This window comes from Podarcis pityusensis (assembly GCF_964106645.2).
Source record: "Podarcis pityusensis genome assembly, chromosome: 3".
Classification (NCBI taxonomy): domain Eukaryota; kingdom Metazoa; phylum Chordata; class Lepidosauria; order Squamata; family Lacertidae; genus Podarcis; species Podarcis pityusensis.
The window spans coordinates 942,259-966,025 of NC_138026.1; the positions used below are offsets into that span (position 1 = coordinate 942,259).

Here is a 23,767-nt window from a genome sequence, read left to right on the forward strand (position 1 = left end):
ACTTTTTATTTCTTATGCGGTTCTGTTAAACAAATGCAACATACCATAGCTCATCTATGTGTTTCGTACAAGATATCAGGGGCCCCAAGATTGTGGGGTGGAGGCAGGAGACCAGGAGTGACCCAGGAGAGGGGACCAGTGATGGGGGTGGGGAGTTGGTGCTGCCTGACAGAGGAGGACAGGCCAGATGTGGCAGAAGAAGAAGAAGAAGAAGAAGAAAGGGTATCTTAAATTTTGCTAACCTTTCACTGCTTAGCACAGATGTTCATGGGAACATCAAAGAAACGCCAAAGAAAACATTCGTCAAACGTGTTCTAATTTCTTTGAGGACCTGTTTTCTTAAATGAAAGTTTTGGCAAAGATGGCAATAAAAGAACCTTCCCACATCTGTAGTAAATCTGGTGAATGCTTTAACATGTAAAAGGTAAATGTAAAAGGACCCCTGACCATTAGGTCCAGTCGTGGCCGACTCTGGGGTTGCGGCGCTCATCTCGCTTTATTGGCCGAGGAAGGTAAATGCCGTTTACCTTCCTGCAGTACCTATTTATCTACTTGCACTTTGATGTGCTTTCGAACTGCTAGGTTGGCAGGAGAGGAAGAAGAAGAAGAGTTTGGATTTGATATCCCACTTTATCACTACCCGAAGGAGTCTCAAAGCGGCTAACATTCTCCTTTCCCTTTCTCCTCCACAACAAACACGCTGTGAGGTGAGTGGGGCTGAGAGACTTCAAAGAAGTGTGACTGGTCCAAGGTCACCCAGCAGCTGCATGTGGAGGAGCGGAGACGCGAACCCAGTTCCCCAGATTACGAGACTACCGCTCTTAACCACTACACCACACTGTCTCTGGGACACCACACTGGAGCAGGGACCGAGCAACAGGAGCTCTTTGGTTTAACCCACAGCGCCGCTCGCGTCCCTTGCTTTAACATGCAGTTACCTTTTAAAAGAAAGCCATCTAATAACACCATTTTCACACTATCTGCCTTGCGGTAATAAATCATCCATACATGGTGCTGCAGTCTCAGCAATCTACGTACCTAGAGCAGGAGGCAATCAATATTGCTCCAGATCTAAAGTGGGATGTGGTTTTGAGAAGGAACTCTGAAAGGATGGATCCTTAGCCCTCAATCCAGCACCCTTCTGATGTGCTGCCCCGCTTGCATGGCGCACAGCCCAGAAGCTCCAAGGGACTAAATGGCCATCCCCTCAGCAGCACTTTAATGCACAGAGAGACCTCTTTCCTGGACTAGAGAAAAGTACTTGCTGCAGAAGGCATGGGAAGAGGCACACAACAACAAATTTTGAACCACTACTTCTACTCATATCTTGAACATGTTGCATTGCAATTTTCTTATTGTTCTGCAAGTACATTTTCATAGATATTATATATTTTCTACGGCAAATGAAGACTATGACTATGTACACACCACCAGCTTAAAACACAGTGAAGTTGGACCTTTCCTCCCCTTTGCTGTGTCTCTAATCTCATGTTCTGTTCACGTCAGCGGGTGAAGAGGGAACATAGATGTCCTTTTCAAATTGGATCAAAGGTGGTAGGACACATAAAAACACAGTAATTCTCAAGGAACTACCAGTTAGAAGTGAACTGTGGCTGATGTCATGTGTGCCCAGCAACACAAATGACTGGCGGGAGCAACCGGATGCCCAGTAAGTGGGAGTGAGCCAACAGCCCACACAGAGAGACACCCATTACTCTTGCAATTCTGTGTAACAATTTTCAACTCAATAAGAAACACACATCGTAAACAACCTTTCTGCGGGGGCTGACCTTCAGTCATTTGCCCAATGAAGTCTGCTGCTTATGTATGGCTGTTGCTGACCAGAGTGAATATATTTTAATGAATGAAAGCAGAGCAGAGCAGATGTCAACCTTGTCAATGGCAAGCACTTTGCAAGAATGAAGCTTGTGTTTACATTCTTATACACAAACAAAATGATTATTTTTGGGGGGGATCTTTCACTTGGCATGGAAAAATGCATGCAAACAAAAACACAGCAAAATAGAGCTAAATTAATGTTAAACGTTGTAAAGGAAGCAATTAAGAAAAGAGTTGCTTGGTAGGTTAAAATTACTGTTTACAGAGTTTCTTCGCTGTCCAGTTGAGTTTCATTAATTACTTCAGAATTGTTATCAGCAGAAATTGTATACGGCCTATGGGAAGAAATAAAATAATGTCATATGACCTTGATGTCATATTAATCTTGATTAATGTTAAATAATAAATAAGGTGTTCACCCAGACTTTTCCTCCCTCTTTAGATTGCACAACTGAATCCCAAGTAATATCTGAGTACAATCAAGGAAAATGAGTGTGTATTTATCAAATGTCCCACAAAACTGCTATCTTGAGACACCTAAAATCTGAATAAATGTTAAAACAACTAAAATACAGGAGTATCTCATGTAAATACAGCATTTCCATATGTTAAAACACAGAACTCGAACAGAATTGGGTAAAAAATTAATGCGGAATACAAAACCCTCCTGCCCATAAGATTAACTTACTTTCTACAGCTTTTGTTGTTGTTGTTAAGCACTTTTTCCTCCTCCACTGATCCTGATACCAGAAGTATATTCAGCTGGATGAATAGTGCTTGGGGTGGAGGAAGGAATATGTTGGGGGGGGGGGTATGTCTGCATTCCTTAAATGCTAATCCTCACCCTCAATATATGAATTATTGGGCCTTCCATCACTTCAAGTTTGGTCCCCTGGCTCATATTGTTGTCATGTTACATCCCCATGTATTTTCAGAAATAGGTTTCAATCCCACAAGTCCTACACGTCTTTGGAAAAGTACTGTTTCATGCCACCCCAGCCTCCGAGCAGTGAGAGATTCCAGGGGTCCTAGGCCTTTGCCTTCCTTGGAAGGAGGAGATGGGAAGACTGTAGCGTCTTTATGCTATTTGGGTTATTCCTACATATATACAACCCTTACTGGATCCAGGACCCGTAATCTAGAAGGGACTCAGGTTTCAAACAGACTGACCCCCCCAAACTCACACCAGTACTCTGACAACAGCATGCAGAAATTGGCCATTTCTGAAAAACATACTGGGATCTCTTTAAGGAGGTTTTCTTCTGCAGTGGCTTGAGAGGACATGGCCAGCAACAGGCAGATTTGCAGTCAATGACTTGGTAAATGACAGGGTTGTACATAGCGGCAGACTTTGCAAGTAAGGTTGGGATCACAGAAACTTTGATGGGAACTGAATTTGGCCTTCCAAACGCTGACCACACGGAGACAACTGCATAGGGTATCCAAGCAATTAGGAATCCTGCACAGATCAACATCGCCACCTGGTGAGAAGATTCATTTCATGAAATGATGAGGATAAAACCCCACTTAGTATAATAGACATGTGAATATACTGTACATTGTGAGCTGTATAACAAAAGGCAGTTACTGTGAATCAAACAGATTTTGGTTTTTTTCACATTGAGAAAACCAGAACACATTTATTTAAGTTTTGACATTTATATTCAGATCTATTTCCACTTGGTATAACACAGACATTATTTTGGCAGACATCTATGCTTAAGGTTAAGAATAAGATAAAAAATATATATAACAGAGGCAAAAATTAGAATGGAAGGACTCCACTGAAGGTTAGGGCTAATTCATACAATATTGCAACAGCCTCTGTCTTCTTCCATGATGCTCCAATAATAGGCAGGCGAATCACATGGATGTGGCAGATTGTATGATATTTTCCCACCCACCCATCACCCTCTATGGGGTACGGATGGGAGGGAGACATACCGTTCACCCCATGGATGGTGAATAATCCACCAGTCAGGCTTGGAGAAGGCCCTCTGAAATCCATGGACACGGCTAGCCCAAGTCGAGTGACTTCTATTCTGTGTGTGATTTAGGTAAAGGTAAAGGGACCCCTGACCATTAGGTCCAGTCGTGGACGACTCTGGGGTTGCAGTGTTCATCTTGCTTTATTGGCCGAGGGAGCCGGCGTACAGCTCCCGGGTCATGTGGCCAGCATGACTAAGCCGCGTCTGGCGAACCAGAGCAGTGCGCGGAAGCACTGTTTACCTTCCTGCCGGAGTGGTACCTATTTATCTACTTGCACTTTGTGCTTTCGAACTGCTAGGTTGGCAGGAGCTGGGATCGAGCAATGGGAGCTCACCCTGTCACAGGGATTCGAACCGCCGACCTTCTGATCAGCAAGTCCTAGGCTCTGTGGTTTAACCCACAGTGTCATCCGCGTGATTTAGATGGATACAAAACTGTGATTTGGACATAACAGCGCACAAAAATATGCCTATGCTCTCTGGGTGAGCAGGCAAAAGTTTGATTGAACTTTTATCCTTCAGTCCAAGCAGATGACTTCCAAAAACCACTGGGAGTCCTGTACCCACCTTAGTTAACTTCATTTCCAGCACATGGGTTTTTTGAATCCTGGTGTCATAATGAGCTACTTCTTTTGTGGATGACTTGACCTTTGCTATTATTTTAATATAGGAAAACATGATCACTGCAGTTGGGAATAAGAGACAGAAGAAAAGGATATTCATAATAAAAGCCTGTCCAGCCACAGAACCTTGAGCTAGCCACCAGTCCAGGGTGCACGAGGTCCCAAATGGTTCTGGAGCATAATTTCCCAAGCCAGCAAATGGTATTGTTGCCCAAAACGTAGCATAGGACCAGATTATTCCCAAGCAGATAAAGGCGTGGCATCTCTTTAGCCAAGTACCTAGAAAAGAATAAATGTATTATTGCTAAGTAAATGCTAAAAACATGCCTATGCAATAAATATACAGTGTTACCTCGGGTTACATATGCTTCAGGTTACATACGCTTCAGGTTACAGACTCTGCTAACCCAGAAATAGTGCTTCAGGTTAAGAACTTTGCTTCAGGATGAGAACAGAAATCATGTGGCAGCGCCGCAGTGGCAGCGGGAGGCCCCATTAGCTAAAGTGGTGCTTCAGGTTAAGAACAGTTTCAGGTTAAGAACGGACCTCCGGAACGAATTAAGTACTTAACCCGAGGTACCACTGTACATGTACACATGTGAGTAATCCAATTTATCAGACCTTTTAAAAGTCCCTGGGAGAATGTTTAAATTACCAACCATGGAGGTTTGGCATAATTGTACGGGCCCCTCCCATTGATCTCGGTGCCCTCCTCATATGGCAGTGACCCCATGAAAACACAGGGCTGTAGCTGGGGGGGGGGGGAGGAAGGCCCCCACTAGGCAGGCGAGGGGCGCGCGCACAAAATGGGCTAAAATATGTCCATAAATACATCTATAAATAAAAATATTGATTAGTGTGTGAGCAACTGAAGTGTGTGAGGAATTGAATGGATGGAGAGGGGGGTTGGAGGAGAGGCAGAAAGAAGAGCTAATTTGTCCGTGTCTGGGAGGCGCAATCTAGATGGTTCTGCCAGGGGCGCAAGATCACAACCCCCACACATTAGGCTCCTTCCACATCTATTGTGGAATTGCTGCTCTTTGCATACTTGCACTTTACAGGGAATCTGCATGACATTATGTTGTTGAGTCGTTTAGTTGTGTCCGCCTCTTCGTGACCCCCTGGACCAGAGCACGCCAGGCACTCCTGTCTTCCACTGCCTCCCACAATTTGGTCAAACTCATGCTGGCAGCTTCGAGAACACTGTCCAACCATCTCATCCTCTGTTGTCCCCTTCTCCTTGTGCCCTCCATCTTTCCCAACATCAGTGTCTTTTCCAGGGAGTCTTCTTTGTGCTGGTCCCGGGGGGGGGGGTACCATGCGGCGTGGTCTGAGTCTGGTCCTGGGTCGAGAGTATGGAGGCTGTCCATCAAGGGCGAAGCGGGGTCCAAGGCCAGGAGCCAGGCGTGGTCAGGAACTCTGGAAGAGCAGGACAGGGTGCCAGCAGGAACAGGTTACCAACGATGTAGCTCCCGCAACCTGGGACTGGGCTGACTGGCCTTTATCTCTTCTGAGGCATAGGGCGGTCCTGGCCCACAGGTGACTCGCCTCTCCTGGCCTTAAGGCGAGCACTCCTCCTGCGAGAACTTAGTTCCCTCTGCCTCTCTGCCCTGAGCCTCTGCAGCTCAGGAGAGGCTGGAGGGTTACTGGACCCAGAGGCAATCTCACCTTCCCCTGACAGGGCTGATAGTGGAGCACCTGCAGGCAATGGGTCCCCGATCACCTCCGGAGCCAGAGTGGATTCAGCTGGTGTCTACTCCTGAGGATCCGGCACAGGTGAGGGCCCTTCAGGTTCAAGCCCCAGCCCTGGCTCAGCTGGCCCTGGCAGTGCAGGCTGGGGTTCCTCAGGTTCAGCCTCTGAATCCAATTCCCAGGCCATCACACTTCTCTTCTCATGAGGTGGCTAAAGTATTGGAGTCTCAGCTTCAGAATCTGTCCTTCCTGTGAGCGCTCAGGGATGATTTCCTTAAAAATGGAGAGGTTTGATCTTCTTGCAGTCCATGGGACTCTCAAGAGTCTCCTCCAGCACCATAATTCAAAAGCATCAATTCTTTGGCGATCAGCCTTCTTTATGGTCCAGCTCTCACTTCCATACATGGAATGGGATGGTTTTCGTTGCTGCCTCCTGTATAATGTTGAGAGCCTCCATCCATAGTTCTTCAGGCACTCTGTCCAGCAAATCTAAATCCTTAAACCTGTTCCTCACTTCCACTGTGTATTCATAAGGGATTTGAATACCGGCCCAGTGGTTTTTCCTACTTTCTTCAGTTTAAGCTTGAATTTTGCTATAAGAAGCTGATGATCTGAGCCACAGTCAGCTCCAGGTCTTGTTTTTGCTGACTGTATAGAGCTTTTCCATCTTTGGCTGCAGAGAAAATAATCAATCTGATTTCGATGCTGCCCATCTGGTGATGTCCATGTGTAGAGTCGTCTCTTGTGTTGTTGGAAGAGAGTGTTTGTGATGACCAGCTTGTTCTCTTGGCAGAACTCTATTAGCCTTTGCCCTGCTTCGTTTTGAACTCCAAGGCCAAACTTGCCAGTTGTTCCTTTTATCTCTTGACTCCCTACTTTAGCATTCATTCCAATCCCCTATAATGAGAAGAACATCCTTCTCTGGTGTCATTTCTATAAGGTGTTGTAAGTCTTCATAGAATTGGTCAATTTCAGTTTCTTCAGCACCAGTAGTTGGTGCATAAACTTGGGTTAAGGTAAAGGTAAAGGTACCCCTGCCCGTACGAGCCAGTCGTGTCCGACTCTAGGTTGTGCGCCCATCTCACTTAAGAGGCCAGGGGCCAGCGCTGTCCGGAGACACTTCCGGGTCACGTGGCCAGCGTGACGAAGCTGCTCTGGTGAGCCAGCACCAGCACAGCACACGGAAACGCCATTTACCTATTTATCTACTTGCACTTAAGGGTGCTTTCGAACTGCTAGGTGGGCAGGAGCTGGGACCGAAAGACAGGAGCTCACCCCGCCGCGGGGATTCGAACCACCGACCATGCGATTGGCAAGCCCTAGGCACTGAGGTTTTACCCACAGCGCCACCCTGACAAACTTGGGTTACTGTGATGTTAAAAGGTCTGCCTTGGATTCGTATCGAGATCATTCTATCATTTTTGAGATTGCATCCCAGTACAGCTTTCGCCACTCTTTTGTTGACTATGAGGGCCACTCCATTTCTTTTACGGGATTCTTGCCCACAGTAGTAGATATGATGGTCGTCCGAACTTAATTCGCCCATTCCCGTCCATTTTAGTTCACTTATGCCCAGGATGTCAATATTTATTCTTGCCATCTCATTTTTGACCACATCCAACTTACCCAGGTTCATGGTTCTTACATTCCAGGTTCCTATGCAATATTTTTCTTTACAGCACTGGACTTTCCTTCCGCTTCCAGACATATCTGCAACTGAGCGTCCTTTCGGCTTTGGCCCAGCTGCTTCATCAGCTCTGAATCTACTTGTACTTGTCCTCCGCTCTTCCTCAGTAGCATGTTGGACGCCTTCCAACCTGAGGGGCTCATCTTCCAGCATCATAACTTTTATATGCCTGTTGTCTTTGTCCATGGAGTTTCCTTGGCAGGGATACTGGAGTGGCTTGCCGGTTCCTACTCCAGGTGGATCACGTTTGGTCAAAACTCTCCACTATGACCTGTCCATCTTGAGTGCCCTGCTTGGCATAGTTCATAGCTTCTCTGAATTATTCAAAGGGGGCATGACATTATACTGTAAGCTAAATGTGGCCTCTCAGGTTTTGCCCCTTTTGCTTCCTCTTCTTTTCAGAGCTTAGGAAATCTGCCTTCTTAAACTGGAGGGTTAAGGTGAGTCAGGGCACAGCTATCCCATTGCTAGAGAGTTGCTCAGACATGGGCTCTATAGATTTCCGATCTCTATGATCTGTCTGTCGCCTTCAGGTAACATTGCCTTCACACCCTTTTAAATATTCTTTTAAATCAGTTGCATTGCATCCAAATCAGGATCTGGACCAGCAGTGAGATGAGTAGCAGTGTTTGGCCCTTTCCCTAATGCCAGGATCTCTCTCTCGTGCACGCATGCACTCGCGCTTGAACAAACACATACACAGGCTGGAGAAAAGGCTCAGAGTGGAACTGCTCAGAGTTTCCACGTGGGTGGAAATAGATCTGGATTGTGTTTTATCTGGGTCTGTGATATTGTTGGCCAGATATTTTCTAAAAACTTTTTAAATCTAAGATTTAAGAAATCTTTTCTAGTTTATTATGCCTAACTGTATAGTTTTTGGATTTCTCGTCTGCTTTTTAATTTCTACCCATCTTATCCAACTCATAGCAGTCACTCAAAATTCTAATTCTAAAGTAATTATAACACTACAGTTATGTTTAACTAACCATCTGACTATTCAAATGACTTTAGACCTCCTGATGTTTTCTACATCAATTTTATGAGCACAAAGGGATTTTTATTAATTCTTGCCCATTTACAAGGACACAATTCTTGGATGACATTCCTCTGAACAAAAGTTTGCGGCTTAAATTGATGGAAAGAGAAATTTACTCTCTAGTTTCCAAAATAAAGGAGGGACATTAATCCTCCCCACCCCACCCCACTTACCATACGATAAGTAGCAGATTTTGAAATATCTATCCAGGCTGACTGCTGTCATGGTGATAAGACTTCCGATGCCAAAAAAGAAACCTGCCCATCCATACCAGCGGCAGGCACTCCAACCAAAAATCCATCGATGGGAGAAAAAGGCAATGATGCTGAAAGGCTTTCCCAGCACTGGAATGGAAAGCACAGAGTTCAATGATCTTGCAGTGCCGCCCTCAAAGCAGCACTTCAAGAAAGAGATGCGCGAAAGTGAACTTTTCAAGCAGCGCAAAACAGCATCTTCAAAAACAGAATGACATGGCAGGATTCGCAGAGTATAAACAGATCTGCCTTTTATGCAAATAAATTACTGAGAAGAACAACAACCAAAACCAACAACACTTCATGGATAATTATTCATTCTCAGGTCGAGATTAGTAAGCTAGAATGTTTTGCTGACATTCAGCTATTACGTAATTTCAGAACTCTGATGCTTGAATTCTAAACATTTTAATTTCCAAAACACATTTGACCAAGATGGGGTTCCAGGTGCAAGGTGGTATCTGATATCATTACCAATAAATATTTATTTATCCCTAGCAGGATGCAAGGTGCTGTATAGCATACGGACAATGGAGAGTTCAGGGGGGAACAGGGGCAATGGAAGACAGCCCAGGCAAGGTCATGGAGACTGAGAGAAGTCTTCATGAAAGAACTGCAATGCAGGAAGGAGCTGGAGGTTAGATAATTATATCTAACTATGATATTCCTAATACTGCTTTGCCAGAACAAATTTGCCTTCAGATATGAACCATGGCAGTTCTAGCTGCTGTTTTTGTTTTGAAAGTGTGAATTATGTGATTTCAATAAGTCGCCTGAATATTAATGTAACTTAAGTGATATAAATTATTTCATTATTCTTGTTAAAAAAAGGCTACATTTCTTCAGAACTGGATTTTTTTAAAATGAAAAATGTCGCAGAATGATGTCATGAGAACACACACTGTAGCTATCAGAGTGAATATGTACAGTGGGTTCAAGGAAGCACAGCAAATTTTGGTAAGAACATCTAAATTTGCAGGATTCCTCATTTCTGCTGTTTGTGAATTTCTCTCTCTCTCCCCTCTCTCTCTCTCACACACAATTTTCAATGTTTCTTAAAATAATAAATGATTAAATATAAGGCTAAAAAGAAAACAAAACTGTCATGTTTAAGCAATCAATTTAACAATGTTGATCACTTATATGTTAGACCAAGTAACCTGGGGAAGTGCTAAACGTTTGGGCCTTTGAATGTTGCTAATGATTTTCTATAATCATTACTCAAGGCAGAAATGATGCCAACCGAAATCTGAATGTGAAAACCATGTAGAGTCCATGCCTGTCCATAGGAACAGGAACTATGGTAATATTTTCATTCTCAGCTCAGCTCAAGTTAAATTACCTGAAATACCCAGGTCGCACACTGCTAGATTGACAGTCATTATTTCAGCAGGCCTCAGCTTCTTTTTCCGTTGTGTAGACATATAAAGGACATATCCATTGCCTAAAGTGGACATAATCCCTGTAATGAAAAATCAAACAAAAATGGTGTCGGTGTACTCAAAAGAAACTTCAAAATATTTTCCCCAGAACTGAATTAATTTCTGCTCCACTTGCATACACAGCAATGAAAACGAACTGTAAGATTCTTGAAATGAACAAGACTAGGATAAAGAGCTGGAGAGCTCAGCCATTGCTGTTCCCTTGACATTCTTTTGCCACAAGATTCACCCCATGGCGCAACGAAATGAAGCTTCTTCACCATCATCACAGTATGGGCTCCAAAGGCCACATCAGATGTGACATCAATCTGTGCATGTCTAAAAATGCAAATGCTGTTGTGCAGTTGGAGAGGAGGGGGGTGAACGCCAAAAAGGAAGTCCCCTTGAGGTACCTTGGGATGTGGGGGGGGGGCAATAATTTTCATTGGAATGGCAGGGTGTGAGTTAAATACTAACCCTTTTGCCCCATCCACTGCGGTCCTGGACTGTGCCTCTCCCACCCTCTCCAGGACAGCTCTTTGCACTGGAAAAACAGGGCATGCAAATTGCATCTACACAATTAGCACTGTATCAAGTGTGGACAAAGAGATGTCATCTTTGATGTGTTACTAATTTCAAGTCCCCTGAGGAAGGAGGTGCCCACTTCATTCCAGAAGAAGTTACACTAAAGACCTGTGTGAAAATCAGATTTCTGAAAGAGAAAGAGCCTCCTTCACAGAAGAATACTTTCCTAGGTTGTCTGGGTAAAGAGAGCTATTATCAAACCATTTTAGATCTATGATGTAGATATGTTCTTAAAAGCTGTAACTGGCTCATATCTTGAATGTAACCATGGTGAGAAAACAGTATATGTGTATTTACACATAGGCAGGTCACAGTCCTAGGGAAAAACTACTGTTGCCTGCCACCCCAATCTCTGAGCTGTGCAAGATCCCAGGGGGTCCAAGCGTTCCCTCAGGGTCCAGGTTTCCTTTGGGACAATGAGACACGGCGGAGACAACGGTGTCTGTATGATATATGGTTTATTTACAAATACTGGTGTTCCCCCACTTGCACGTGGGTTACGTGCTAGGCCCCTGAGTACCTAAGCAAAAATCATGTGAGGAGCACCCTCTGAAAAGCCTCTAAATGCCCATTTTTTGTCCTGCTTCCCAGCTTTCTCTCCCCAATCCAGACCAAAATATCTGGAGTTGAAGCTCTGGGGGCAGCTGGAGGCTGGAGGGTGCGCTGTTAGGCAGGGAGGCTGAGCAGCCTAAACAAAGCCTTGCTGTGCCTCTGGTCTCTTTGGGGCTTCCTCTGCCCTCATGGACGTCCTCATCAGGTTTCAGCGAGGGTCTCTTTGTGAGCCACAAGGACTCTCCAGCTCTCTCCCGCCATTTCCAGGTTTGACTCTTTTTATTTAGCGCATATACATGGTTGCGTGCTATATGATCACACGTAAGGAGGGGGGCACCTGTATATACAACCTGAGCCTGCGATGGAGGGGTCCCCAGTGTTAACACCCCAAGAAGGTCCTGCTTCTCCCAGAGCCACAGCCTTGGGTCCCAGCAGAATTCAGGCCTGGCTCTGTCTCTGGCTTCCCAGGCTGCTGCTTTTGCCTCCAGCTTCTAGCTCATCTCCCTCCCCTCTTGACTCTGGCCTTTTGTCTTCCTAACAGACAGTGGAGGGGTGCACCCATTTGCCCTCTGGCACAGAGCCACTCCCTTTCTTTCCTTACCAACCCACACTGGGCAGGAAATTACCATGCTGGATCGAGGAATTAGAAAGGGGCTCAAGCATATAGCCTAACCTCCTCCCCACAACTCATAACACTATTAATAAAATCATGAGACATAAAGCTTTTTGACCCTACAATGGATTCAATGGTAAAGTGTTCACAGAAGAAAACCTTGACGGAAAATAGATTCACACTAATGGAAAGGCTGCTTAAATGAAAAGCACCCATTTTTGTTTTCTATTTTCATTGTGTCAAAAATTCATCCACAGAATCAAGAAACCATTAATCATCAAGAAACCGTTAATATTCCAAGAGATAATATTTAAATTCAGCAATTTTTATTAGTTTCAATATTCAAAGACGTGCAATAGAAATATATGGATTTGGGCTGTTTGTTGTTATCACTCCCCTCCCGTGGCCTCCAGTGTCTCTTCGCTTTCCTGTGATGCCTCTCCCCCCCCCCCCCCAGTTCTCTCTTATATCTTCGCCAGAATTTCGAAACTTCTTCAACAGATCTGAAGGTCTTCCTCCTGTCTTTAAATGTAAAGGAAATCCTCTCAGGGAATTCCCATTTGTACCTTACATGATTGCTCTTTAAGGCCTCTGTTATTGTCCTGTAATTCAGTCTCTTTTTAAGAAGTCTTTTTGGTATTTCTTTGTATATATTTCTCGTCAATCACCAGTTTCCTTTTCTGCAAAATTTTATCTTTCAGCAGTCTTGAATTCAAAAAGACCAGGCAATCTCCTGGTCCTTTGGTTGACTTGTTTGTTTTCCTGATCTTATTCTGAATATTTTATCTATATCTTGTAGCAATTCATCTTTTTGTACTCCTAGCCAACTGGTGAGCTCTTTTGATAGTTTAGCTTCTATATCTTCATCTTGAGTTTCTGGGTCACCTCTAAAGCACAGAATGAGTTCTCTTCGATGCATCCCAAGATGTTTCCTCCTGCACACTCTTTAATTCCGCCGTTTCCTCCATGATTGTATTCTGGACCCTCTTCAGGTCTTTATTCTCGTTATGGATCTTCTTAGTTATTTCTTTTGTGAGTTCCTCATGCTTATTAGTTCTGGATTTTAGATCTTGAACAGTTTTCTCTGTTTCCATGTTCTTGATAGTCAAATATTTTAGCTGTCCAGATAGATCCATTATTAATTTGGAATTCTGTTCTATCTTGCTGCCCATATTATCAAGTTTGTCATTTATTGATTTATTCATTCCTATGATGAGCTCTCTTTGGTCTACATTGGTGTCTAGTTCAGCTGATTGATGTCTTGAGGCTACTGTGGAGGTCATTTGTGTGGTTTGATTTTTCTTATTTGCCATTATGACTGTCTCTCTATGTACACACAAGTATAAACTTTGTCCCAGTCTTAGTTGACTCCTTTTGATTATTATTTACAGTTTTCCAACAAATATAATGAAATAAAATAAAAAGATTAAGAAAATATATAGAATTAAAATTAAAAATGAGCCTCAGTATCTTACTTCCTTATTTTAGAGAGAACTGGGTGGGACTTGGTCAGTTAACTATCCCCCATTTGGGGTTACTAGATCTTAAATTCCAAATCCTTCCTTTAACAATGATAACTTGTGGAGCAATATATCACACCCCAATTAAATAAAAAGGGATTAATTTGTTTCTGTAATTCTATTTGTACACCTTTATATCCGTTAAATTGCATAATAACAATGTATCAGATTTATCAGTTTATCAAATTATATCACTTTACAAACTTTGAGGGACCCATGCAATCAATTGCTTTTTATAGCATCAATGGTGCTGGAGGAGACTCTTGAGAGGCCCATGGACTGCAAGAAGATCAAACCTATCCATTCTTAAGGAAATCAGCCCTGAGTGCTCACTGGAAGGACAGATCCTGAAGCTGAGACTCCAATACTTTGGCCACCTCGTGAGAAGAGAAGACTCCCTGGAGAAGACCCTGATGTTGGGAAAGATGGAGGGCACAAGGAGAAGGGGACGACAGAGGACGAGATGGTGGGACAGTGTTCTCGAAGCTACCAGCATGAGGGAGGCAGTGGAAGACAGGAGTGCCTGGCGTGCTCTGGTCCAGGGGGTCACGAAGAGGCGGCATGACTAAATGACTAAACAAGAACAAATAGCATCAATATAAATCAACAGGCTCTTTGAATTCATACAGGTTAGTAAATGCTTATAAAATTGATTAATTGAGCAGTCTTGTGGAATTGAATAGTAGATTCTGTTGTTGGGATGGATGGGATACTCCTATAGTCGTGAGGCAGATGGTATTGGTCTATATATATATATAAAAAACCAATTTCTATCTTTGGAGGTGCAGTTGCCTTGTCCCTCCCCTAGGTGTCCTTGCCATCCTGGTTGTATCTCTTCACTCTGGCCTTGTCTTGGCCATGAATCGAAGTTTCTTCCTGTTTTTTGTTTTTCTGTTTTACAGCCAGCCGTGAGGAGGAGGAGGAGGAGGCGATGACTCCGCTTCTTCTCACTGCCATTTTCCTTCCCTTTGGCTCGCTGCTGGTCTCCCTTCCTCCCTGTTCCAGCCCTTGTCCTCTTCCCCTTCGCTCTCTTGATGCTCCTCCGCTCCTCCGCGCGACCGACTCAGCCCGATCTTCTGCCGCCGCCGCCGCCCTTCATCCCGAGGGGATCCTTCGCTTTCCCGCTTCGTCCCTCCACGCCGCGCTTCTTTCTCCCGATGCTTTATTTGCAAGGATGTTTTCTGTTTTTCTGCCTTTAATTCTGATATGGGGGGGGGGGGGTTCCCGCCTGGTTTCCCTTCCCCCTCTTGCTCCCGTTCCTTTGTCTTTATGCACAATGTAAGTTGCAATAAAGAATTTTTCCGTCTCGGCTCTCTAGATTCTGATGAAATGTCTTCAGTCTTATTGTAGTGTAATTGCTGCAAGGTAATTTAAATTGCAATTTGAACTGACGAGTTCGGGCGGATCTCCTGAGTCAGCTTTCTGTTTTAAGGTTTGGATATAGCCTGGTGCTTGTCCCTATTGTCTTGATTTTCGGAGAGTTCAGCGCTACTCACTCGGGTCTTGGGGCGCCCCGGGACGGGGATGGCGGCCCTCTCTCTTTTTCGCCCCGAGGCTCCCAAGCCGATTCCTTCCTCTTCGCTTCCCTTCTTGGGCTCAAGGTTCTGGAAAACCAGGAAGCCAATAAAGGGGCCCCTGCATGCTTCTGACGCGGCAGCCCCTCAAGCCTTGGAGGGCCAAGAGCACAAGCCTCTTCCGCCATACATGCCCCTTTCCATCGTTTTCATGGGAGGCCTTTACATGGGTGCCTCTTGTGGATCAGGGCTTCCCATTTGAGCAAAGGCTTGAAACCCTGGCATGTCTTCCTACAGGGCCGAGGCCACGGGACTCCTCATCTCAGGGTTGCGGGTTCAAGCCCCACCTTGGGCACAAGATTGCATTGCAGTGGTTGGACTAGATGACAGACTTTGGCTTGCATGACAAGGTTTCCTTTTCCTCTTCTTCCCCCTGCATCCCTCTGTGCAGCTCAAAATCTGCCCCAGAGGGTTGGGCAGATGCTCTAGGGCAGATTTTGGAGATGCAAAGGGGGCTGTAGGGAGAGGAAAAGTATGCAAAGCTTTGCTGCACAAGCAGAGGCGCCTCCCCCGCAGTGGTGAATTCTACCTGTTATGATTATTTGTAATTTCCCCCAATATGTGTTCTGTTATATTTATTGTTATTGATTTGACATAATGTGAGCCACCTTGAGGCCAAATTTTAACAGATGAATGGCTTATGAAGCGTCCATTCGCAATACATTTTGGAATCCCCATAACCATCTAATAACAGGAAAATGGCTATCATGAAGCTGCCAAAGGGGGGATAAAGGGGGGTGGGGTCCCCCATCAGATTAGGGCGCGATGGAAATCAAAACTAATATTATCCACCCACACTTTATTTTCATGGTTGATATTTGGATATATCTAGTTCCTTTGCAGACATCCAGAGATAGTACTATACGGTATATTCACGGGAATAATTTGAAAATCTTACCAATTATTAATAAATAAAATCCAGCAACTATGTCAGCTTCTTTTGAAAGTTTTGATTCAAAGGGGTCTTCATGTTGCTCATAGGGAGGAAGAGAGCCATCTTCAGATGAGATATTTTGTTTTGAGTCCATTTCAGTCAAATAGAAATTAGTACCTGAGAAGTAGAATAATATTAATGACGCATACCTGGCACAATGCTACAAATCTAGAAACCTTTTCATTTATAAAAATGGGGAAATACCAAAACCTTATTCCTATTTGATGGAAGTATTTAATGTGAAATGGCCACCTCTGATTTTGTTGGCTGCACCAACAGGGCACTTCTATGCACACTTACATGGGTGTAAGCGTCATTGAATGTGGAGGCTTACTTCTGAGTAGGCATGCTAAGCACTGCCCTGTTAATGGTCTGGTACTTAGAAGATGTAACCACGTAACAATTTTAACGCAAAATTTATTCTTATAATTATTCATGTGCTGGGCAGGGGAATGGTCAGCTGGGGCAAACAAGCCTAATAATTAATAATATGGAAGTAAATGCAGTGGTACCTCGGGTTACAGACGCTTCAGGTTACAGACACTTCAGGTTACAAACTCTGCTAACCCAGAAATAGTACCTCGGGTTAAGAACTTTGCTTCAGGATGAGAACAGAAATTGCACGGCGGCAGCAGGAGGCCCCATTAGCTAAAGTGATGCTTCAGGTTAAGAACAGTTTCAGGTTAAGAACAGACCTCCAGAACGAATTAAGTTCTTAACCCGAGGTTACCACTGTAGTAGCAATAATACTGAGAGCTGCAGCTGCAGGCAGAAGGATGGCCCTCCCTGCCTGTGCGCTGTGATTTCCACACCTCAAACATCCCTCCCAGGACACCATTGGGCTTCTGGAAAGCCTTCCGTGGGGCTTAACTGGAACCAGAATGGAGGACTTGTTTGAGGACAGATGGCTAAAGGTTGCGCCTCAGCCCACATTCCTTGAGAGTGCCAAGAGGAAGGAATCCCTGAAACACCATCAAATATCTTCTTATTTTTTATTTAGGGTGCAATTCTACAGCTGCCCAAATGTATAAGGAACGCATCCAAGAAATTTTAACGTTTTATATTGCTGTAACCTATTCTGGGACCTTACGGTGAAGGGAGGGTAAGAAATTGAATCTATGTACTACTCAGAGTCCCCTTCATGGATCACTGTCTTGCCGTGGCGAAGGGGCTTGAATAACTCAGAGAAGCTATGAACTATGCCAAGCAGGGCCACCCAAGATGGACAGGTCATAGTGGAGAGTTTTGACCAAATGTGATCCACCTGGAGCAGGAACCGGCAAGCCACTCCAGTATCCCTGCCAAGAAAACTCCATGGACAAAGGCAACAGGCATATAAAAGTTATGATGCTGGAAGATGAGCCCCTCAGGTCGGAAGGCATCCAACATGCTACTGAGGAAGAGCAGAGGACAAGTACAAGTAGATTCAGAGCTGATGAAGCGCTGGGCCAAAGCCGAAAGGACGCTCAGTTGCGGATATGCCTGGAAGCGAAAGGAAAGTCCAATGCTGTAAAGAAAAATATTGCATAGGAACCAGGAATGTAAGAACCATGAACCTTGGTAAGTTGGATGTGGTCAAAAATGAGATGGCAAGAATAAATATTGACATCCTGGGCGTCAGTGAACTAAAATGGCGGGAATGGACGAATTCAGTTCGGACGACCATCATATCTACTACTGTGGGCAAGAATCCCGTAAAAGAAATGGAGTGGCCCTCATAGTCAACAAAAGAGTGGCAAAAGCTGTACTGGGATGCAATCTCAAAAATGATAGAATGATCTCGATACGAATTCAAGGCAGACTGTGATGGCCTGGGAATCCGATTCAGAGGCTGAACCGGAGGAATCCCAGCCTGCACAGGAGTCCCCGCCTCCAGGGCCGGCTGAACTGGGGCAGGGCCTTGATTCTGAAGCACCTGCACCTGTGCCGGATCCTTAGGAGCAGGCACCAGGTGAATCCACTCTGGCTCCGGAGGTGGTTGAGGACTCAGTGCCTACAAGTGAGTCTCCCCCTGGGTCCAGTAACCCTTCAGCCTCTCCTGAACTGCAGAGGCTCAGGGCAGAGAGGCGAAGGGAACTGGTTTCTCCCAGGAGGAGTGCTCGCCTTAAGGCCAGGAGAGGCAGGTCTCCTAGGGGCCGGGACCGCCCCTGGCCTCAGAGAAGATAAAGGCCAGTCAGCCCGGTCCCAGGTTGTGGGAGCAACATCGTTGAAGAGCTGTTTCGGCCAGCACCCAGTCCGGTTCCCCCAGAGTTTCTGTCCTTGCCCGGCTCCTCGCTGTGGACCCCGCTTTGCCCGTGGAGGACTGTCTGCCGACCCTCGACTCAGGTCCTGGACCTCGCCCCACGGTAACCTTCCCCCTGGACCAGCACACAGACCTTTTAACATCACAGTAATCCAAGTTTATGCACCAACCACTGGTGCTGAAGAAACTGAAATTGACCAATTCTATGAAGACTTACAACACCTTATAGAAATGACACCAGAGAAGGATGTTCTTCTCATTATAGGGGATTGGAATGCTAAAGTAGGGAGTCAAGAGATAAAAGGAACAACTGGCAAGTTTGGCCTTGGAATTCAAAACGAAGCAGGGCAAAGGCTAATAGAGTTCTGCCAAGAGAACAAGCTGGTCATCACAAACACTCTCTTCCAACAACACAAGAGACGACTCTACACATGGACATCACCAGATGGGCAGCATCGAAATCAGATTGATTATATTCTCTGCAGCCAAAGATGGAGAAGCTCTACACAGTCAGCAAAAACAAGACCTGGAGCTGACTGTGGCTCAGATCATCAGCTTCTTATAGCAAAATTCAAGCTTAAACTGAAGAAAGTAGGAAAAACCACTGGGCCGGTAAGATACAATCTAAGTCAAATCCCTTATGAATACACAGTGGAAGTGAGGAACAGGTTTAAGGATTTAGATTTGGTGGACAGAGTGCCTGAAGAACTATGGATGGAGGCTCGTAACATTATACAGGAGGCAGCAACGGAAACCATCCCAATGAAAAGGAAATGCAAGAAATCAAAGTGGCTGTCCAACGAGGCCTTACAAATAGCGGGGGAGAGAAGGCAAGCAAAATGCGAGGGAGATAGTGAAAGATACAGGAAATTGAATGCAGATTTCCAAAAAATAGCAAGGAGAGAGAAGAAGGCCTTCTTAAACGAGCAATGCAAAGAAATAGAGGAAAACAACAGAATGGGAAGAACCAGAGATCTGTTCAAGAAAATTGGAGATATGAAAGGAACATTTCGTACAAAGATTACCATAATAAAAGACAAAAGTGGAAAGGACCTAACAGAAGCAGAAGACATGAAGAAGAGGTGGCAAGAATACACAGAGGAATTATACCAGAAAGAAATGGATGTCTCGTATACCCCAGGTAGTGTGGTTGCTGACCTTGAGCCAGACATCCTGGAGAGTGAAGTCAAATGGGCCTTAGAAAGCACTGCTAATAACAAGGCCAGTGGAAGTGATGATATTCCAGCTGAACTATTTAAAATTTTAAAAGATGATGCTGTTAAGGTGCTACACTCAATATGCCAGCAAATTTGGAAAACTCAGCAGTGGCCAGAGGATTGGAGAAGATCAGTCTATATCCCAATCCCAAAGAAGGGCAGTGCCAAAGAATGCTCCAACTACCGCACAATTGCACTCATTTCACACGCTAGCAAGGTTATGCTTAAAATTATACAAGGCAGGCTTAAGCAGTATGTGGACTGAGAACTCCCAGAAGTGCAAGCTGGATTTCGAAGGGGCAGAGGAACCAGAGACCAAATTGCAAACATGCGCTGGATTATGGAGAAAGCTAGAGAGTTCCAGAAAGACATCTACTTCTGCTTCATTGACTATGCAAAAGCCTTTGACTGCAGCAAACTATGGCAAGTTCTTAAAGAAATGGGAGTGCCTGATCACCTCATCTGTCTCCTGAGAAATCTCTATGTGGGACAAGAAGCTACAGTTAGAACTGGATATGGAACAACTGATTGGTTCAAAATTGGGAAAGGAGTACGGCAAGGCTGTATATTGTCTCCCTGCTTATTTAACTTAAATGCAGAATTCATCATGCGAAAGGCTGGGCTGGATGAATCCCAAGCCGGAATTAAGATCGCTGGAAGAAATATCAACAACCTCAACATCAAAAAAACGAAGATCATGGCCACTGGGCCCATCACCTCCTGGCAAATAGAGGGGAAAGAAATGGAGGCAGTGAGAGATTTTACTTTCTTGGGCTCCATGATCACTGCAGATGGTGACAGCAGTCACGAAAGTAAAAGACGCCTGCTCCTTGGGAGAAAGGCGATGGCAAATCTAGACAACATCTTAAATAGCAGAGACATCACCTTGCCAACAAAGGTCCGTATAGTAAAAGCCATGGTTTTCCCAGTAGTGATGTATGGAAGTGAGAGCTGGACCATAAAGAAGGCTGATTGCCGAAGAATTGATGCTTTTGAATTATGGTGCTGGAGGAGACTCTTGAGAGTCCCATGGACTGCAAGAAGATCAAACGTATCCATTCTTAAGGAAATCAGCCCTGAGTGCTCACTGGAAGGACAGATCATGAAGCTGAGGCTCCAATACTTTGGCCACCTCATGAGAAGAGAAGACTCCCTGGAAAAGACCCTGATGTTGGGAAAGATTGAGGGCACAAGAAGAAGGGGACGACAGAGGATGAGATGGTTGGACAGTGTTCTCGAAGCTACAAACATGAGTCTGACCAAACTGTGGGAGGCAGTGGAAGACAGGAGTGCCTGGCGTGCTCTGGTCCATGGGGTCACGAAGAGTCGGACACAACTAAACTACTAAACAACAACAACAAAACTACTCAGAGTAGACCTATTGAAAATAACAGGTCTTAGTCATGTCTGTTGCAAGACCTGAAGTGGCTTTCCTTCCCATTCACTTCGATGGGAGCGATTTTTATTTTTTTAAGGGAGACACTGAAACAAAATGGGGGGGAAAGACCTGCTTGACTTTCACCCTGGCTGGAAGTGGTGCTTTTCCACCAGGAAATCTTCTCTCTGCTATTTACCAAGGGTTTCCATACAGAGAAATAAAAAAAACTTTCCAGCAGAATTTCGTCTATATGTTCAATCATTTAATAAATAGTTCTCAGTTCTACCTCTGAACGATATTCCAACTTGGGTGGAGGCAGGCAGACCCTTAAAGTTGATGGTAAAACATGAGAAGCACCAGCTCAAAGATATAATCAAATAATTATTAATTATAATAGTGAAGCCATGGATTTTATTATGCAGATGCAATTACCTGGCCATATCAGGAGACTTACATGCAAGAAAGTATTTTAGAACTCTTTATTTTATACTAAGAATGGTTTTGTTGAGTTTTCTTTGAAAACACAGTACACCCTTTTGAGCTGTGTCCTAATTTGCCTGAAGAACTTGAAAGGGCAATGTAGGCAAAAACAAAACACTAAGTCCCAGTCCTGAAGAGCTTTCTGTGGTGGAGGAGAAGACGCAACAAGCAGAACGGAGGGAAAGAAGGGTGTCAGCGGGGGATGTGAGCCAAGGAAGCCTTGGAAAGAAATTCCCCGACACTCTGCCCTGCATCTAGCTGTCCTGTATTAAAGATATTTAAATATCACATCCCAAGTTGGGCAAGGGAGGAAGCATGGTGAAAAGCTTAGATGTAGTATTTTACAAATATATCGTGACAGCAGAAGGTAAATGCCTGTACCATCTCTGGAGGTTTAGGGTTTGTTTGTTTTTTACCTTTTCTTATACAGTATCTACCAAACAAATGGCAGATTCTGCTGGTTTCTGTGGGTCAAGCAAGAAAGAGTGACAGGATGGACTTATATTTGAATGCAATACAGAAAAAATGTGAGAGAGAAAAGAGTGGACTCAATGGGTGGATGGCCAGCCTTGGACTCCCTTTCGCTCAAAACAATTTAGCCCTGCGATTTAAGTAATGATTTTATGAATTCCACCCCACAGGATTTGGGTGGTTTTACAGTCATATTGGACAACTTTGGAAGAGTTGAGTTGAGGACCACAGTGCTAGATTGCTGTCAGTGTCTAATAGGACAGCCTTCATCAACCTTTCCAGACCTGCCATTCCCATTTAACTCCCATCACCAGATACAGGAATTTTTATATTTTAGTTATGCATATTTGCCTTTTTCATTCTCTCTCTTTCTCCTGTTAAAGTGTAAAAAGACAAAGAAAAATAGTGGTTGTGACATGAATAGGATCCACCATAATTAGACACAACTGAATGGTCACAACCCTCACACTAAAAGCTTATAAACTAAACTAAAGCATCTCCTTCACTTTCTTTATTGTCATATATTATTCAAGTTGCCTCCTGCCTAAATTATTGCCTGAAAAGGAAGAGAAGGGAATACCAGAGTAGCTCTTATTAACTTGAAATGCTGCTGCTAGCATTCCGATTGTACTGTGGATCTTCACCTGGAATTCTTACCTTTTCTGAGAGATCAACAAAATAACATTTTGGTTCATTTAAAATTGAAAGAGGGGCACAAAATAGGACCTTTTTTTGCACCATCATCTTCTTTTGGGAGTATGTGAAGCTCTTCAACAGGTAAAATGGATAACTGGTTTTCAGTTAAAGCCATTTGAAAACCCCTAAAAGTGCAGGTGTTATTGTCAGATTAATGCTGCTGTAATCCAAATCTTTTGTACTTTAAATAAATATAGCACATCGGCAAGTAAAAGATTCTAGACATGATAGCTGCAACAATCTGAACCCCCTATTAGTACATTATCTTTATTTTAAATAAGCCAATCAATTTTAATCTCAGTCTCTTGTTTTAAAGGTGCCTTGCAAGTTTCTTAAATCTCGTTTACTGAAATCACATTTCCTTGAAAACAATGGGAACTAAATTTGACGGGATGATGCCCAAACTTTGTAAATGGGGAACACCGATTCCATTGTGGAAGCCTAAAGGAGCATTAATAAAGGCCAAGGATTCCTCAGCAAGCTTTCTATTTAGACTTGCAGCTCCAAAGATGTGACACACTGTATTGTGCAGATTGCAGCTGTACAAAAGCCCCTCCTTCAACTATGTATTCTCTTGTGGAGCAAGGCATTACCCAGACAACAAAAGTTATTCTTAAAATGACCTCATATTTCACACACACACACACACACACACACACACACACACGTGCAGAACCCTCAGATATACCCTTGAGCAAAAATGTTCTTAAAAGTTAGAAAAGAATTCGGAAATACCTGTGTCTTGAGTTTTGCACAGTACATCCCTCCAAGCTCTGCTCTTGGTTTCCAGATCAGAAGTAATTCCTTGACTACTGTCTATGCCGAATTGTGCTCTTTTCAGCGGAGATGTGGCAAGTGGTAGTCAAGAAGAGGAAAGGGCTTCCTCACAGCCTGGCAGGATGTGCTGTTCCCCATGGGCTCGCTGCTCCATCCCACCCGCCTTCCCCGCTTCCCGCATGCTGGGG

General features: G+C 44.3%; 1 protein-coding gene across 2 annotated transcripts; it reads right to left on the reverse strand.

Moving 5' to 3' along the window:
* Window positions 1-1,976: 1,976 nt before the first annotated feature.
* On the reverse strand, window positions 1,977-23,767 carry OPN5 (opsin 5). 2 transcript variants are annotated; one of them, XM_080997479.1, is made up of 7 exons: window positions 23,538-23,767; window positions 16,283-16,435; window positions 10,462-10,581; window positions 9,039-9,209; window positions 4,395-4,729; window positions 3,076-3,320; window positions 1,977-2,174 (listed from the first exon to the last, which is right to left on the reverse strand). In XM_080997479.1, exons 2-7 carry the CDS (start codon window positions 16,410-16,412, stop codon window positions 2,099-2,101), a joined length of 1,077 nt encoding a protein of 358 aa, XP_080853605.1. In that variant the 5' UTR covers window positions 16,413-16,435; window positions 23,538-23,767; the 3' UTR covers window positions 1,977-2,098. The 2 variants fall into 2 exon arrangements, with proteins under 2 accessions (XP_080853605.1, XP_080853604.1); XM_080997478.1 differs by lacking the exon at window positions 1,977-2,174 and having other exon boundaries at window positions 2,551-3,320.